Source organism: Ursus americanus, chromosome 33 (assembly GCF_024610735.1).
Source record: "Ursus americanus isolate L20-20 chromosome 33, mUrsAme1.1.p, whole genome shotgun sequence".
NCBI classification, from domain to species: Eukaryota; Metazoa; Chordata; class Mammalia; order Carnivora; family Ursidae; genus Ursus; species Ursus americanus.
This window is the reverse complement of record NC_142159.1, coordinates 9,199,174-9,217,819: the sequence shown is the minus strand read 5'-3', so window position 1 is coordinate 9,217,819 and position 18,646 is coordinate 9,199,174. Positions and strand designations below refer to the sequence as shown.

Sequence of the window (18,646 nt, the reverse complement as noted above, 5' to 3'; positions counted from 1 at the left end):
CTGTTCAGTCCTCAAAACACCTATCAGGAGGGTGTTATCACCCCAATTTACAGACAGGAAACTGAAGCTCAGAGAAATAACTTGCCTAAGGTAAGACTGTTAGTAAGTGGCAAAACTCGATCTTAAGCTTGACTCTGAAGCTCAGACAGCTGAACACTAAAGCTGGCCTCCTTTACGCTGTTTGTGTGATTCCCATCCTGAGAGATAATATTAGGTATTTCCCTGGGGCAAAATACGTTTGAGAAATGCTGCCTACTAATTGCCCCTCCTAAGATTCAGACTGTACATCGGAGTCACAAAGGCTGGGAGAAGTCATCCTGGAAAAAGCCCATGTGACTCTGTGTAATCCAGAGCTTCGAGTTCACTCAGCTGGGAACACTTTTCATGGCACACTGAATACACGCCTGCCTCCAAACAGCAGTTTAAGCGCCGCACTGGGCTACAACCTGCTCCCAGTTCTCTTCTCTGTCCTCTGGGTAGCCTAGCTGCTCCGTGCTGGCTGAAATTCACAGCAGTGGGAGGGAAGGAGAGTGGGGCAGGGACGAGGGTGTAGGAGATGGAAAGCTGAAGCTGCAAATACAGGTGGGAGAAGGCAGGGGCAGCCCTGACACATGCTGCTTGCCCGGCGGGAGGTGTGTTGGTCCAGCTGCATCTCACCAGGGAGACCAGCCCCAGCCTGCCCTGTGGAATGCCATTAACACCACAGACACTGCTGTTCCTGCACATAGTTCTAAAGGCGTCGTCAAGGATACCATTCTGCCGAGACAGGAAGGAAAACGGGGGCCAAGTCTGAATTCCAGGAGTTGGACCTCTGGTGTAAGATAGCAATTTCTTCCTTGTTTTTGTTTTTTTTTAAAACTCACCAAAGGAACTGGTGGCTGTGTTCTGGAATGCAAATGAGGCACCCAAACACAGTCTGGCTAGATCACAAGTCACTTCCCCGGGACTGTTCATGGGCTTCCCCTGTGAGTGTAATGGCGCCATGCAACTCAGAGGGATGCCACTGTCTTCACTCAACAGATCCCAGACTGGATAAGGTCACAATGGCTCCTTTGAGGCCAAGGCTGTACACCTGTGATGCCATATGAACTACAAGGGAGACAAAAGCAGGCAGAAGAAAGAGCCTTTTGAGATGGGGGAAAAAGAGGCCAGTACTCTGGGGACTGGCTCAATTCTATTTGCTGTGTAAGGCAGGCACTAGCCAACTCTGCGAAGATCTCCTTCCCACCTTCCGTATTTAATTAGCCACCATTTGTACTTATCTTGCATCTTCCACTCAATCACCTCAAACTGATCAATACCATTTTGAGCAGAAAGAACAGGCAGGGAGAGACTGTCATGGGCCACAGAGACTTTCTCACCCTGCTCATTACAGAGAGTCAAGAATGTGTCCACCACAGGGCACTGGGTGAAGGTATCCTACTTCTTATGTGGCTCTCTCCAGTCTGTCTGCAATCCCCATGGTCACGAACAAGCTTCATTCTGTGGTTTGGTGAAATGCCTCCTGTGCTGGGTACATTGTCCAGAGATTTGATTAATAATTAATAAGCAGGGCACACTGGGAATTGTGGAAGAATGAAGTTCTTTGGCTCACAGCTTTGTAATAGCTCACCCCCCAGCAGGGGTGGTTGGCAGCCTCAGTTGGTGGGGTTCTAAAGGAGTCCTGGGCTCTCAGGGAAAGCTCCTTTTCCCAAGCCAAGCTCCAACACTCCATGTCTCTTGGTGTGCTAGGCACACTCACTTGCCTCCCTGTGCCTCTTCTGGCTTCCCTGCCTCAAAGTAATCTTGCCCTCTCACCATTCAGGACTGCTGGCACTTCAGTACAATCATTTTGAAGAAAGGAATTAGAGACTTAGAGGAACTTCTGGAAGTTTCTACATAGGGTTGGCAAAGAAACCCTCTCTCTACATTCTCAATCCCCTGCTTTCTCTCAATTAAGATTACCAGTAAGCTTGTAAGCCCTATAATATTCTGCAGCTGCTGACAGCAGGAAACTTGCCTGAAGGGAGCTGAAGAGTCTGCTGCTTCGTTTGCTGAGACCTAACCTTGTTGATCCACAGAACAAGACTGGGCCACAGCAGGGGGATCGAGTCCCTGTCTGCAGCTGCTTTTGTCTCTTTGACAAGTGCAAAGATGACCATGCATCCCCTGCCTGGTGGGCTGATAATTATGATACCAACCAGGAGCAAAGGGGGCCCTTGGTGAAATTTTGTACCCAGGACCCCTGATTTCTAGTCGCAGCACTGCTCCCTGGAGTTAGCTAAAACCACCAGTGGCAGGCAGGCAGTCCAATGTCTACTTAGTTTCACAGCTGTCAGAGCTGGACAACTGCTAGATCAAAGAGCATTCAGTCTCATATCCACTCCTGTGGCTGCAGGATTATGTGGAGAAGGATGTTAAGGCCTCACCTTGTCTCGGCAGGAAAAAGTGTCGCTTGGGGAGAATGGGGTAAAGAGGTGTATGGGTTTTGAGTTATATAGAAAATGAAGCCAGATGATCTGTCATTGGCACAGAAGACAGGTTGGGGGGAGAGACAGCATGTGTGCCCATCTTTATCACTGCTGACTTTGGTCAACTCCTTCATTTTCTCAAAGAGTAACTGAAAAGACTGGAGACTGGAGTGATTTCCTCACTCTAACAATGAATGGCAGAGTGGGGACCAGAACCCAGGCCAGTGCCCTTGTGGGTGGGTCCTCAGTGACACATCCCGAGCCACAGAGTAACCTCATGGCATCTGCGCTTTCCTTTCTCACTCCCTCCAGAGTGGACAGGGTCTGGAGTCACATCAGAGAACTGCAGCAGCTGCTAGGAGGGCCAGACAAGTATAATAACCTGGGGGTTGCACTGGTTCAGGGGGGTGGTGTAGCTCTCCTCCCACACACTACCAACATAGGGGAAACTCCTATCTGCTGTATGATACCTCAGAGTATCACCCTCAGGTTTTGGGTAAGTCTGCAGCCTAGTGTGAAGTCCACAGGGAAGGTAACATACAGATGTTACAGGATGTGGAGTCCAGCTTGAGTTTGAGTCATGTGATCTCAAGCTAGTCCCCTTGGAGCCTGATGCAGCTGACACCTCCCTCAAGGATCACATACTGAGTGCATGGTAGGCACTCGATAAATATTTGCTAATCAGACACACCAGGTTTTCTCTTCCCTCTGGGCTTTTACACATGTAGGGGTCTCTGCTTGGAACATTTCTCACTTTCCTCATATACTGCCCACCTGATCTCCTGGAGGACTCAACCTAGACCTCGTGCCTTCAGCGAAAGCATTCTGACTGCTCTGAGGGGTTTAGGTACCCTTCTTCTGGGTGTCCAAAGCAGTCTAAACATATCCTAATATGGCACTTGTCTCACTGGGCTATGGTCACCCATCTCCTGGACGTGGGTGTGAGTTCCTTAAGGGCAAAGACCACATATTACTCACCTCTGCATCCCCAGTCCTGCCTTGCACATAGTAGGCCCTCGAAGAATAACTCCTGGCTAACTTACTAAATCAATGAGTTCCATTCCCTCCTCCTTCAATTAATGACCACAATGAAGGGCTCCAGGAGACAAATGAACAAAATCCAAGTTCTCAACAGAGTGCCAAACAAAAATCCTGTGTTTTTTTTTTTCAAGTATAATAATTCTGGTTTAAAAACCAAGTCACCTGCATAGGGTTTTGGTTGTAAACACTGACATCAACTGTAAAAAGAAGTCCCCTGAGAGTAAACAGTGTCCTACAGTGAGGACTCACAACCCACACCACCTGGGTCCTCACTACCTGCTCTCCCAAATTCCATCTGTTTAAGACAGAATGCGGTTCTCCCAGGGTTTCACAGCTTCATTCCACTTTGTGCTAGAAGCAGGCAGGTGAGAAAGCCGTGATGACCAGGTGCTATTTTATCAAAGCTTCAGGATCTTGAAAAGGGGATCGGACAGAGAATAACATTCCTACCATCTTACCCAGGGTGGGGCTGCCCTTCCTAAGAAGGGTAAAGACTTGGGGTCACCTGAATGGCTTATAATTTTCCCTTTCCTTTTGACCTATCTTCTTCCCCATTTTATATGCTATCTCATTCTCAAAAAACATTTGAGATAATTGTCATTGTTTCTTCAGGTCTATAGCAAGGACTTTTATTAAAGAAGGGACTTCCTAGTTATATGATCTTGGGCAAGTGACTTCCAAGCTTATTAAGCCTCAGTTCCCTTATCTGTAAAATGGGGATAATAATGACCAAACTGGATTTTTGTGATTTTTAAATTCCATAATATATGTGGAGAACTTGGCCAAATGCCTGCCACATAATAGGGGCACAGTAAATGAAAGCTGTGTTTACCATAAGACCCAGAGAATGGCAAAGGGGACTTCCAGGAACAAAAGGAAAGAAGCCATTGGAGTTTCCAGGAACTACCTGATAGAGAATCCAGAACTCTGCACAAGGGGTAGGGGCATGGGGACCTCTGAAATTTCTAGTTTGTAAGTCTCCCAAGTTTGTCGTTTTCTCCTGCAGGCCTACTTCATTTAGATCAGTAGTTCAATCCTTTAAATGAAAAAGGCCTAAGTGCTTATTTGGAGAGTTCATTTTGGGGGGAAGAGAAAAAAACTCTAGGGAATGGGGGAACAAGGTTTAGGAGAGAGACTAGCTGAAATGTTTGGGGGCCAACAGGAATGAAGAGAAGGACATTCAGAGATCCCTGGAAGTCTCATTCTGAGGAGTTCTGCAACCCCTCAGACCCGAGCAGACCGTTCCTCGTTCCCTCCCTGCTGTTCACAGTGCAAGTACCACAAACTATGCCAGTTTGGGGAACACTCTGCTCAGACTCCGAGTGGTTCCATGACCCTGCCTGGTGTAACCTGATCCACACACCCAGTCACTGGCATATTTAAAGGACACCTGATTCTTTCTGTGAGAACATGGTTACGCTAAACCTCCGAAGACATGAGTACAAAGAGAATCCCAGCCTCTGGCTTCAGTCCATACACAAACAAGTCAAGTTGCCTGAATCTGGGTCAGGAGGGAAAGCCACTCTTCTGGGGCAGAGGGAGAATTACTGCCTGCCTAACAGTCTGTATCCACAAGGGCAATGGTTCTCAACCCTGGTCAGGGCATCAGAATCTCTTGGGGAGTTTGAAAAAACACAGATGTTCAGGGCCATCCTAGACCTACTAAATACCGCAGGGGAAGTGCCTGGGAATATGGAGTAAAAGTGCCATAGGTGACCACGGCGTAAAGTCAAGGTTGAGGAATGCTGCATGAAGGTATCATGTTTTGAACTTCTGGGAAATTACTAGGGTTCCACATAAAGAGACAAGAGAGCTCTCTTTTTTCCCTAAGTGGCATCTGCTACCATACCAGTCTGTTCCAGATTCCCTGGCTCTCCAAGAGGAGGGAACCAATCAGGAGGCAACTGCACTCAGCTGCCTAACCTTCCCAGGCCTTTCCAAAGGGTCCCATCCTCATCACCACAGAACTCAATAATTAAAAAAAAACCACTTCTTATAGAAATTAGATTCATAATTAACATTTTTGGAGCACTTGTTTTGTGGCAGTTCCTGTACCAATCAACTAGAAGCCTCTGAGAGTGGCACCACGTCATTCCCATTTGGGGTGCATTCCTGGAAAACGGTGTTCATCAGAGCTTTACCAACTCATTACAGCACAGTCCTCAGGGACAGGTCTTCCCAACACAGTGATCATTACCTATGATTAACATACAAGTTGAGGGTTACTGACTGATGTGTCTTCTCGATATTTTCTCGCAGTGGATGTGGCTAGGGTGAGTGCATGACCCTGAATTTAACTGAGGCTTATCTCCTCCAGCTGTCAAAACAGCTGGCTTGAAATTTTTTTTTTTAAGGAAAAATATGGAATGCCTCATGAATTTGCATGTCATCCCTGAGCAGGGATCATGCTAATCTTCTCTGTATTGTTCTACTTTTAGCGTATGTGTTGCTGAAGAGAGCACTCTGGCCTGTATTTCAGCCATAAAAATAATTCCATGTTTGCCTATCCTTTGCAAAACAATCAAACCATTTGCTGGGAATCAGAGAGGTGTAAACAAGGGACTGTGGGAGAGTATGCAGGTGCTTTTTGGTAGAGAGCATTAGATTGATCTCAGCTATTTAGCACTATACTGTGTCCATGTTTAAAGATGATATAACTGAGGCTCAGAGAACTTCAGTAACTTGCCAAACACGGAGAGCTAGGACGGGGTAAGGACTGGACTCCAAGTCTGATTCCCAGACTAGTGCTTTTGCCTTAGCTCCAATAGAGTGACCCCACTAGCCCTTCTGAATGGTTACAGTCACTTATGTGCAGATTTATAATGGTTGACAATTCACATACTGTTTTTATCAACCACACGCAAAAATCATGGATTAAGATCCGACAGAATTTTAGGAGAAAATATTCATAGAAGTAATGAGGGCTCAGAGGGGCTGAGTGACTTGTCTAAGATCAAAGAGCTACTAAGAGCTGGAGTCTGTATTTGATCTTAGTAAGGCTCCAAAACAGGAACTATTTTAACTGGCTAAAGATATATGTAGTGTGATAGAGAGGAAATCACATAAAATAGGTGAAGAAACTATGGATTCCTATCCCTGTTCCAATCCTTATTAGCTATATCACTTTGGACAAGTCCCTTCTCGTCTTCTGCAAACTGAAAACAATGGTCTCCCACCTACTTTCTGGTGAAGTGAAGGTTCAAATGGACATAAAAGCATTCAGAAAATACTCTCCAAATAATAGTAATAATAATAATAATAGAGCCTAGGAACTCTGGCAAATCAGTAAGACCTGGGTTTAAATTTCAACTCTGCCACTAACTGCCTGTATAACCCTGGGCAAGTGATCTTACCTCTCTTACACCTCAGTTTTCTCATTGGCAAAATGGGGCTAAATCAAGTACATTCCCCAAAAGTGATGATTAAATGAGAACATCCATTTGGACATATCCATTATGTGCCTCACATAATACCCGGTCAATAAAAGTCATTGAGGGATAAATGGATAAAGAAAATGTGGTATACACATGTATAGTGGCCTGTATATATATAAAGTAGTGGAATAATGTCCATAATAAAGTTATATATTAGATATATAAAATAATGGAATATTATTCAGCCATAAAAAAGAATGAAATCTTGCCACTTGAGACAACATGGATGGATGCTGAGGGCATTATTCTACCTTACGTAAGTCTGACAAATAAAGACCAATACTGAATGATCTCACTTCCATGTGTAATCTAAACAAACAGGGTGTGTGTGTGCGCGTCTCTGTGTGTGTGTGTTTCGGCGTAGGTGCCAAATGGGTGAAGGAGTCAAAAAGTACAAACTTCCTTTCATAAAATAAGCAAATCATGGGGACCTAACGTACAGCTTGGCAATTACAGTTAGTAATACTGTACTGCATGTTTGAGAGTTGCTAAGAGAGTATATCTGGAAAGTTCTCATCAGGAGAAAAAATAATTCTGTATCTATGTATGGTGGTGACAGATATTAACTGGACTTACTGTGGCAATCATTTCGCAATATATACAAATATCGACTCATCATGTTGTATACCTAAATCTAATATAATATTGTATGTCAACTGTATCTCAAAAAAAAAAAAAAAAAGGTTAGCGACTATTACCGTCATAATTGTGCCTCCCCGGCTTTTACTACCTGAAGTACCGACTTTCTAAGCTACCCAACGCGCCCTGGGCTCAGTTTGGGTCTCGTTATTCTCTGCCTTCTTCCTCCACCCGCTCCCTCCTTCATCAGACCCCTTCCTCAACAGCGCGTTTTAACCCCCTCCAGGAACCCCTGGCCCTTGGCCCCGTTTCGGCGCCGTCTCTTACTCGACGACCTTGGCTGGGTCCCCGTGGTGCCCATAGACCAGCGCCCGCACCCGGGAGCGCTCGGCAGATGCGGAGTAGGGGGCGGCGGCAAACCCGCCGCGGTCCCAAGCGGGGAACAGCTCGCGCCGCAGCCGCGACCGGGTTCGCGCCCTCACCAGCACGCCGCAGCCCCACATGCTTCCCCCAGACAGCTCCGAGCCGGACAGCGCGCCTACGTCATCGGCCTGCGTCCGCGCGCCTGCGCCCCGCCTCCCTCCCCGCCCCGTCGCGTGACCACGCCCCTTGCTCTTTTTAAAAGGTCGTCCCCTTCCTCCGCTGCCCGCGCGGTGGCGCTTCGGGAGACTGCGCGGGGCGGGGCGTGAGATGGGGAAGTTGGAAGTACCGGAGGGAGTCTCGGAAAATCCGAACGGGTCAAGTTGTTCTTCCAAGTAGGAGCGTTTGAGACCGGGCTAGAGCTGTGTCTACAGTCTACGATTTGGTGTTTGATTTGGGGGAAGTCATTTACCGTTCCCTGACCTCAGTTTTTTCTTCTCCCCACCGTTTATTGAATGCTCACTGTGCAAGACCTTTTAAGACATCACCTCATTTATTCCCTGCTATCCTGTTAACAGCATAGGGAAGCAAAGTTTACTTCCCTACCACTGAATAGAGTAGATTTAAGTTGATGTGGAGGCAAGAGTACCGGGCTTGGAGCTAGAAGATTTAGGTTCAACTCCTAGTCTTGCTGCTTTCTAGCTTGGCCACCTTGGGCTAGTGTCTGAAGCTTCAAGCTCTGTTCTCATGGGGACAGTGGGGGACAATATACCTCCTTCAAAATTGTGGCGAGGATTGGATGAAACAATAGAATAACGTTGTGGACAGAAGAGCACATTGTAAAATGCTAAGTATGTTCAGATATAAAGGAGGGATCACGAGGAGGGCCCCCTCTCAAAATGTTTACAGTGTAGAAGGGATTTAGTGGGACAATGGAAGTGCTTTGTAAGAAGATGTAGCCCAGTAAAGACACTAGATCATATTTTTAGTGGAGGTGAGACATGAACATAGCTAAAACCCTAGTTGGTAGAGTAGGACAGAGGGCACTGTTGGAGTCTGAAGGAGAAAGGTGCTCTGGAAGGAGCCAGGGTGGAGACGGGGGTTCTTGCAGGAGGTACTATTGGAGGCTGCCCCACTCAAAATCTTCGGTGTGCATAAAAATCACCTGAGGTCCCATCTCGAGCCTACTGAATTAGAATTTGGGGGACAGGTCCAGGAATCTACAATTCCTACACGCTTTCAGGAATATTCTAATGCAGGTGGCCCAGGAAACAGGCTTAGATAAACACTGAGCCAGGACTTTGAAGAATAAGGAAGAGTTCCTTTCTCTAGATTTTATTGACCCAAAGCCTGCCAGCTCAAAGCCTTTTCTCTGAGGAAGAGAAGAAAGCAAAGTGCTGTGACGAAAGCTGCAGGTGGTTGGATTTTGGCAAAACTGGCTTTGAGCCTTGGCTCTGCCATTTTCCAGCCATCTAATTTCGGACAAGTCACAGACTCTCTGTGTCTTCATTTCCTTATCCTTAAAATGAAGGAAATAATGGTATTTGTTTCAAAGCTGTTGTGAAAATCAAGTGAGCTATTATTCACTTGAAGCATTTAGCACAATGCTTGGCACGTGAAAGCATTTGATAAATATTAGGTTATTGTGATGATTAGATGGGAAATATCATATGTAAAACACTCAGACTAGGGTCTGGCTCGTACTATGTGCTCAAAAAAATGTTTATACCTGTTTTTATTATTAGAGAAAGTAGATGTCCCACAATGGCGGAAAGACTTGGTCCCACACTTGATGTGAGTGCCCGTGTGCATGTGCACACACACACACACGCACACACACTACCCAGTTTTGCTTACCTTCTGACACACAGATCTACTTCTGTTGAAGACTCTCTAGGTGACACTGAGATGTTGACATTATCTTCTCTACCAAATTGGCTCTTCTGAAGTCCCTGGACAGGCTGGCTGGAAAGCCTGGAGAATCATCTTATAGGTGTTCCTCCTGGAGGCTGGACTTAGTCCCCTGTTCATCCCAATAGCCCCCACTTTCAGTCCAGGATATCAACTGTGTTAGCAGCCTTCTTCCTAACTGAAATCCTCTCCCCTCTCTTTCCCTCCTGTTCCCTTCTTTCTCAGGCCTCCAGAATGATTTTTTTAAAAAAGATTTTATTTATTTATTCGACAGAGAGAGACAGCCAGCGAGAGAGGGAACACAAGCAGGGGGAGTGGGAGAGGAAGAAGCAGGCTCATAGCGGAAGAGCCTGATGTGGGACTCGATCCCGTAAAGCCGGGATCACGCCCTGAGCCGAAGGCAGACGATTAACCGCTGTGCCACCCAGGCGCCCCCCAGAATGATTTTTTTAAAAAAATATTTTATTTTTAAGTAAGCTGTATACTCAACATGGGGCTGGAACTTATAACCTTAAGATCAAGAGTCACATGTTTTACCAACTAAGTCACCCAGACACCTCCAGAATGATTTTTTTTAAACAGAAAGATCAGATTTTGTCTTGTCCTTGCTTAAAGTCCTTCTGTGACTCTCCAATACTTAGATCCAGTAGTCACAGTTCTTTGTAGAACACCATGAACTATTGACGTGTTAAATTTAAAAGTGTAAAAAACAAAACAAAACAAAATTAAACTGATTCTATACTAACTTTACCATTCTCTTGCACAACTGCCACATGCTAAAAGTGTATGGAGGAAAAGCACCTTAAAACAAAGAAAATTCTATTCAGTGTAATTAAGTTACCTTCTTGCAAGTTAGAAAAAGATGGCTGTAGTTTTAATCCAGTGGCAGAACCCCTCAGCTTCGCTTGAGAAGCACCCGGGTTTCCCCAGGGGCGTTGTTGGAGAACGACTGGTTGAGGGGTTCAAGTCCAGTTTTCGTGGCCTTGTATTCTGAGTCCCACACTGTTTTTATCTCCTGCTATGAGACTGTGCATAGCCCATGATCCAATAGCACCTGATACCTTTCCGAGCAATTCCGTCTTGTGCCTTTATTCACATTGCTTCTTCTGTCTGAAATGTTCTTCCAGCCTTGCCTGCCTGGGAAACTCCAGGTTCAGATATCATTTCTTTGATATTGTTTTCCAGCTCCCTGGGCTGAGTCAACCTTTGCTGCCTTTGTGTTTTCTCTGAATTGGTGTTATGGCCTTTAGGACACGGTTCCTTATTTATTTACATGTCCAATTCCCCCCCCTCCCTGGGACAAGAGTGGGTCACGTTTGGCACATCTCCATGACACCAGCACCCAATATGGGGCCTGGCCCAGGGTAGGTGTCATAAATATTCCATGAGTTGAAAGTAATTGAATTTCCTCACGGCCTGGCCCTGTCTGCGGTGCTGTCTCCTTTCCCCCTAGATTTGGGCGGGTCACTCCAGGCCACTCAAGGCTACTAGAACTCTGTGATCTTTTTCAAGTGAAGCAGAACAGTCTCTGTTCATCTGCGCACCTGTTGCACGTGTTCTCCTTCTCCCTCCATGACCGGCTCTGCCCTGTAGTCTTCTCCTGCACAAAGAACAAAGGGGGTGTAGAGTTGGTCAGGTCTAGGTTTGAATCCTGGGCCCACCCTTTACTAGTTTTGTGGGTAAGTGGACAAGTGCTGCACACATTCTGAGCCCCAGTGTCCACATACCAAAAAATGGAATCAATGGTAAACTGTCAGGAAGCTCTCACAGGAGTTGTCTGCAAACAGCATCACCCTGGGTTGTTTCTTCTGTTCACTGGATTTCTCTCCTTGAGTTTCTTATTCTGGCTGGTCCTTCCTGTCTTTTCCCTCTCCAACATCTGTTTCTTCTCCATCACCTTTTTTCTTGCTTCTGACTTTCTCCCTGTGATTCTCACTCTAATTCTCTGTCTCCTTGGCCCTTCCCCAGCTCAGCATGTTGCCCATCAGGGCTCACAAGAGAGAGGACCAAGAGTCCAGAAGCCCTCCACCCTGCCCCCTCCAGGCACGGGCCAACCTCACGGGTGCCACCCTTGGTGAGGGGGCAGCCTGCAAGGGATGCAGTGCACAGGGAGGACCTAGATAGACCTGGACCCCCCAGGCTCTGTCCGGTGTCACTGGCCACTAGTTAGATCCATCTGCCCATGGGTCCCTCTGTTTCCACAGTCTGTTCTCCACTTGGCTCATCTGAAGACTTAAAAAAAAAAAGGGATTTTACTCTTCTGTTTAATACTCCAATAGCTTCTTTCTGCCCTTAGGGTTTAACCCAAAGCCCCATAGTGTCTTGCATGCCCTGCAAATCCTGCTGGCCTCTCCGGTTGCACCTGGCTTCCCTTTACTCCTCACTCCATTCCAGCCACCCTGGCCTGGCTGTTCCTCAAAAGCACCAGCTCCTGCTTTTGCACAGGCTGTCCCCTCTGGCCGCAGCGTCCCTCCCCACTGATTTGCTGGCTCCTTCTCTTACTTCGGGTCCCAGCTCAAATATACCACATCACTTACTCAGGAAATCCCTCCTGGATCTCCTTAACTTGAGTAGGATCCCCCCCTAATTATTTATCACAACATTCCTTCCATTTTCTTTAGACTGTCATATACAACTCAGGTTGTATATGACATATTTTGCATGTTTGCTGTTGGTCTTTTCCCTGAGACTGTAAGCCTCATCAGGGCAAAGACCGTGTCTATCTGGATTCATTCATTTATCCATTCGGTATTTTTTGAGCATCAACTACATGTGAGACACCAAGCTCTGGGATACAAGACGAAATCCTTGCCCTTAGGGAACCCATGTTCTGGGTGGGTGGGTAAGAAAAATAATGACTATGTCACATGGTAGGTGCTCTGTTTTAAAGCCTCTGGGTGGCTCAGTCAGTTAAGCGTCTGCTTTCTGCTCAGGTCATGATCCCAGAGTCCTGGGATTGAGTTCCTTATCGGGCTCCCTGCTCAGAGGGGATTCTGCCTCTCCCTCTGCTCATGCTCATTCTCTCTCGCTTTCTCTCGCAAAAATAAATAAAATCTTAAAAAAACCCAAAACAAATAAATAAAACTGCAATAATCTCTTCCCCACCCCTCACTGTTTCTCCCTCCATTTCTCTGGCATATCTCTGTCCCAGGTAACAGAAGCCGTGATTTATCACTGTCTCATGTACCAGAGAATTTGCTTGTATGGCTGTTTATTGTTCTTGTTTTCCCACTGGAACGTAAGCTCCATGAAGGTAGGAATTTTGGTCTGTTTTATATTTCTACCTTGGCTTAGAGGAATGATTGAATGAATGAATCACCATCTGGTATTTGTTAATTTGCTCCAGATGGGAGGCAGTCTCAGCCTCCATTCACGTAAAGCCAGATGGCCTTGACTCAAAACCTGGTACCACTACATACTAATGCACAACCTTGGAAAAGTCACCTCTCTGTACCTCAATTTCCTCAACTGTGTAATGGGAGTAATAAATAATAGTGGTGAGGCTTAAAGGAGTCCATGTGAGTAAACACATAGAAAGCGTCTGGACATAGTAATGGACAACAAGTTTAACATCATTGTACAAGGGCCGGTATTGGGTAGAGGCCCAGATATACTTAACCTGTGTAGCCAGAGGTAGCCAAGGACCGAGGAGAATTAGTGACAAAGGCAGACTTTGTGGCATGAAAAGGAATAATTTTCTAAAAGCCAGCATGAATTCACTATCATAGTTAAAGATTTCAACACTCCTCTGTCAGAAATAGACAGAATCGGTGGAAAATAAGTAGGGACATAGCTGAACTCAACAACACCATCAATCATAGACACCCGTAGACTATGCCATCCGACGACAGCAGAATACACATTCCTCTCAAGCTTATGTGGGCTATTCACCAAGAGAGACCACATTCTGGCCATAAGACACATCTTAACTTTAAAAGACTAGAACTTGTACAATGTTTGCCCTCAGACCCCAGTAGAATTAAACTAGAACTCTATAACAGAAAGGTAGCTGTAAAACCCCAAATGACTCAGAGATTAAATAACACATGGATCAGGGGCACCTGCGTGTCTCAGTTGGTTGAGTGTCTGACTCTTGGTTTTGGCTCAGGTCATGATTTTAGGGTTGTGAGATCAAGCCCCTCATTAGGCTCTGCACTTAGTATGGAGTGTGCTTGGGGTTCTCTCCCTTCCTTTCCTTCTGTCGCTCCCCCCGCAAGTGCACCCTTTCTCTCTCTCTCAGATAAATAAATAAATAAATAAATAAATAAATAAATAAATAAAGTTTTAAAAAATAACACCTAGATCAAAGAAAAAATGTTGAGAAATAAAAAAACATTTAAAACTCAATGAAAATGAAAATAAAACTTATAAAAATTTATGGGATGCAGCAAAAGCAGTGCTTAGAGGGAAATTTATAGCAGTGAATGCATATATTAGAAAGGAAGAAATATCTAAAATCAATCAGCTAAGCTTCTACCTTAGGAAACTAGAAAAAAGAAAGCAAATTAAATCCAAAGGAAGCAAAAGAAAGAAAAAATTAGAGCAGAAATCAGTGGAATTGAAAACAGGAAATCAGAAGAGAAAAATCAACTCCACCAAAAGCTGGTTCTTTGAAAACATCAATAAATCAATAAGCCTCTCATCAGGCTAAGAAAAGGAGAGAAGACATAAATTACTAATAGCAGAAATAAAAGAGGGGCCATCACTACAGATCCCATGGATATTAAAAGGACAATAAAGGAATATTATGAACAACTTTAAAACCCAGGGTTTCCAAAGACCCAACCATTTGGCTTTGGTAAGTGATGAGCACTCTGTCCTTGGAGGTATGCATGACTGTATTTGGAGGGACCTAGGAAGGAGGGGATTCAAGCAGCGAAGGCGACAGAGAAGCAGGATGTCTTTGGGTCTCTGTCCCCGAGAGTGCTGTGCCAGAGTTAAGTGTGGGCAGTGAGCGTGCTGGCTTGAGAATGTCGGTGCTGGGTGAATGTAGAGGCAGGTGGGCCTCAAGGCCCCGCCCGGGACCCCTTAGAGGGTGTGCAGGAGTGGGGGAGGGGCGCGCCCGGGCAGTCGGAGATCGGACCGGCTGCAGCGCGCGCGGCTGCCAGCAGGGGGCGCCACGAGACCGCAGAACCCGCGGCCGGGCCTGACGTCAGCGCCCCGCTTGCTTGGGCTCCCGCTCTGGACTCGGCGCCAGTCCCGCTCAGCGCCGCGCCGCTTCGCTCCGGCTCTGGCTCGCCTCGGGCTGGGCTCGGCTCGGGCTCTGGCGGCGGCACCCCCTGCGCCCGGCCCCGGGGCAGGCGGCGGCGCACCATGGTCCGCGCCCAGGCTCTGGTCCTGGCGCTCACCTTCCAGCTCTGCGCGCCAGAGACCGAGACTCCGGCAGGTAAGCGCGCGTCGGTCGGACCAAGCTTGCCCCGCGGAGCCCCCGGGGCCCGTGGCGTAGCTCTCAAGAAAGTGTAAGTATTAGGTGGCCGGGCGTTCCGAGCCTGCCTCCTGTGTGTGACCGAGTGTTAGATGTGCGAGCGGTGCTCAGGGTGTTGTGTGTCTGCGAATGTTGTGTGTCCATGAGTTATGTGTGCATGAAAAGGTGCTGTGTGTGTTGTGCGTCTCCGAGTGTGTTGGGGTGAATGTTGTGTGCATCGAGGCATTGGGTGTGCACTGTCTTGTGCGCCTGCCAGTGTGTAGTGTTTGTGCGGCCAAGTAGGGTGTGTGTGTGTGCATCTGAGTTTGGTTGTGTGGCCGGAGTTGTATCTGCGAATGTGTTGCATTTGTTTGCATTTTGTATGTCGTGGCAGGGAGTGCTGCCTGTTGTGTGTCCGCGAATGTGCTGTGTGTTTGTGTTATGCGTGTGACCGGGAGTGCTCTGTGGATTCTGCCCGCGTGTGGATCGGGGAACGCGTGTGTGGTGTGTGTGCTTGTGAGGTCCGTGTACGTGTGTGAAGGCGTGGGAACGGGTCCGGAACGTGTGTGTCCGTGCGCTGTGTGCGCGATGTGTACGTGTGGGAGTGTCTGGGGTTGGTGGTGTGCGCCGCCGGGGGTTGCGTGGGTCCGAGTGAATGCCAAGTGTGCCGGGAATGCGTGTGTAGGAGCGTGTCTGGAGCGGATGTGAGTGTGTGAGTGTGTCCGTGCGTGCTGGCTGCGTGTCCAGGAATGTTGCGAGTGTGGTGCGCGCCTGGGCGGTGGCCGAGTGTGTGCCCGGGGGCCCTGGGGCCGCCCGAGGGGGCGGTGTCAGGGTTGTGTGTGTGTGTATGTGTGTGCGCCCCGCGTGTGTTTGTGTGTGGCGCGCGGGCCCGGAACAAGTTGTCGCGGCGGCGCCCCCTCCCCTCCCGGGTCGGGCCGGGCCTGAGGCTCGGGAGGGAGAAAGGGGGCCCCGCGGCCGCGGACTCCGACATGTCGGGCTGTTTGTTGTTTCGCAAGTTCTGCGCGGCGCTGGCGGCCGGCTGCTCCGAGGCGGCGCCGGGGCCGCGGGGCGCCCGGGGCCGGTGGCGGGGAGGGCCGGGCGCCGGAGGCGGTCGCCGGGGGCCGCGCGGGGCGCGCGGGGGCCGGGCGGGCGGGCGCTCCTGCGGGGCTCCGCCAGGGCTGCACCGGGCGGGCGGTGGAGGGGGGCGCGCGGCGGACGCTGTGGCCGGGCGGGGCTGCGACGTCCCGGCGCGGGCAGGGCCTGGCCCTCGGCCGCCGGTCGGCGCCCCCTCCCGTGGCGGGCAGGAGGCGCCGCGGACACCGGGGTCTCCCGGGACACTCCCTCGGTCGACTCCGCAACTTTGTGCCGCCTCCCTGCCGGCCGGGACCGCGGTGTGTGCGAGTGTGTACGTGTGTGAGCGTGTGTCCCCGTGTTTCTGTCTGCTGTGTGATCGCGCTGTGTGTGTGTTCGCGTATCTGAATGTGCGTATCGGGAGCTTGTGTCTGTGTGTCCGTGTGTGCTGTGGACCGTGTGTCGGCTGTGTGCGTGTGTCTGACTCCCCCCCCCCATCCTTGCCTGGGGCCTGGGATCCCAGACTGTGGCCGCCTCCAGCAGAGTTGTGCCCGACCCGTCCCCTGGGGCAGGGGTGGCCCGGTCCCCTCCCGCAGCCTCATCCTCTCAATCCCCACCGTTTGGGTGGCTGCAGCCTGGTACCCAGGGCGCTGAGTAACGGGGAGACGCCCCAAGCAGAGATCAGAGCCAAGGCACGTGCCGGGCCACCTCGGCCCGGGAGAGACTTCTGGCCGCGGGCCTCGGAGAACTGGCCTCCCCGGAGTCGAGTTCGCTGCCCCACCGCCCCTTCGGGCCTCTCAGGCAGGGCTCCTCTCCTGCTCCCGCAGTCGCTCCTGCTGTTGGCTGGGAGCTGGGGCCTGGCTTCCTCTCCCGCTCAACCCCTCCCCCAGCAACTTTGTCCCCTCCCCCACCCTGAGATCAAACAGGAGGGGTACTATACACCCCCGCCCCTTGATTCGGAGAACCTTCCTGTGCTTCACCTCCTGCCGGCAGGGGGATTGTCAAGAACTGAGGTTTGGGATGGGAGTGAGACCCTGAGCAAGTTACTTCCGTTTTTGGGGTCTCGGTTTCCTCATACGCCTTATGGGCATCATAATAATGGTGCATAGTACTTGGTAGATTATAAAGTAAGGCTCTATCTGTGAGTGCCAGGGAACAAAAGATGGTTTTGAGGACTATTACAGAGCCCCTGAAACCGTGATTTGAAGCCAGGAGGACCTGGGTTCAAATTCTACCTCTGCCACTTGCTGTCCTTGTGACCTTGGGCAAGTCCCTTCACTTCTAAAGTTCCTGGCGCCCTTGTAGCTATTATCTTTGGGGCTTCATTCATAAATAAATTCTTTGTAGAAGGGGTATGATCTATCCTTGCCCCCAATCTGGGTAAAATCAGCCCGGCTCCCTGAATGCCTCTTGAGTCCCCTGCCCCACCAAGGGTGGGTGTGCGATGTCTTGCAGTCATGCAAATCTGGTAATAATTTATTCTTCTGTGTTCTAGCTCATTTTGTCCTTTTGGTTGCTGGGGCTGTGGACAACAGGAATGAGGGAGAGGCTGCCCAGTGGTTTCAGGTTGGGCAATAAAGGCTTGTCTGAGCAGCTGGCCCTTCTCCCCGGGGCAGGGGGAGGAGACTCGGCAGGAGGTGGTGAGAGTGGCCCAGATGGGGGTGCTGAGCTCCTTGGTGGCCCCCTGCCCAGCTCAAGTGTCAGAGAAAATTCAGGGCGGACACCTGCTTGCTTGAGGCATGCTGCCATCCTTCCATGCCGTCATCTGCTAAGGCAGACTTTTGGGGGTGGCCTTTTCATGCAGGGCTCCGTTAGCTAGAGTTGCTAGGGGTGCGTTGTGCCCTCCCTTCCTCCCACAGCCCCCTTCCATCCTCCAAGCTGTACTTTCTTCCCAGAACTCTCTAATTCCACCTCTTCTCCTGGTGAACTCCTGTTCTTCCTTCAAGTCTCAGCTTTGGCATTACCTCCTCCTTGAAGCCTTCCTTGGTTACTCCCTGTTCTAGTTCAGGAAGGGAGAGTGGGGGTTGATTGGATTTTTTCATAGCGTTGTAATTATTGTAATTACAGTTTATTGGTCCTTTCTCCCTTAAAAACTATGAGCTCTGTGAGGACAGAGACTGGGTATTTAGGTCACGTCTGAATCCTTAGTGTCAGGTACAAGTCCTGGCCCACTGCTGCTGAATAAATGTGGCAAGAAAGAATGAATGAGGTCCAGTGGGTCAAGTTCTGAGCTTGAGAAGCCAGATGGGGGCGCACTGACTCCATTGAAAGTAGAGATTAAAGAATTCGGTTTTCCCTCCAGGAATCTGGAAAATTCTTCCGGGGGATGGTGTTGTGTGAAAAGGCCATGTACAGAGTAATCTCTGAGCTAGGAGTTGGGGAGGTTGAGTCCCTGG

General features: G+C 49.1%; 2 protein-coding genes and 1 non-coding gene across 7 annotated transcripts in view; 1 reads left to right on the top strand and 2 right to left on the bottom strand.

Moving 5' to 3' along the window:
- The window catches only part of MECR (mitochondrial trans-2-enoyl-CoA reductase), a 33,795-nt gene extending 25,743 nt beyond the window's left edge, over positions 1–8,052 (bottom strand). For both annotated transcript variants that reach the window (XM_045782243.2, XM_087858379.1), the window contains exon 1: positions 7,832–8,052. In XM_045782243.2, the coding sequence (XP_045638199.1) occupies positions 7,832–8,007 (176 nt within the window). In that variant the 5' untranslated portion in view covers positions 8,008–8,052. The remainder of the gene's footprint in view (positions 1–7,831) is intronic.
- On the bottom strand, positions 5,847–5,953 carry LOC123782504 (U6 spliceosomal RNA). The gene has a single exon (XR_006776998.1). It is a non-coding gene; the product is annotated as a U6 spliceosomal RNA (small nuclear RNA).
- Positions 8,053–14,983: 6,931 nt separating the features above from the next.
- Positions 14,984–18,646, top strand: part of PTPRU (protein tyrosine phosphatase receptor type U) — a 77,204-nt gene continuing 73,541 nt past the window's right edge. For all 4 annotated transcript variants that reach the window (XM_045782227.2, XM_045782226.2, XM_087858608.1 and 1 more), the window contains exon 1: positions 14,984–15,161. In XM_045782227.2, coding sequence (XP_045638183.1) covers positions 15,089–15,161 — 73 coding nt within the window. In that variant the 5' untranslated portion in view covers positions 14,984–15,088. The remainder of the gene's footprint in view (positions 15,162–18,646) is intronic.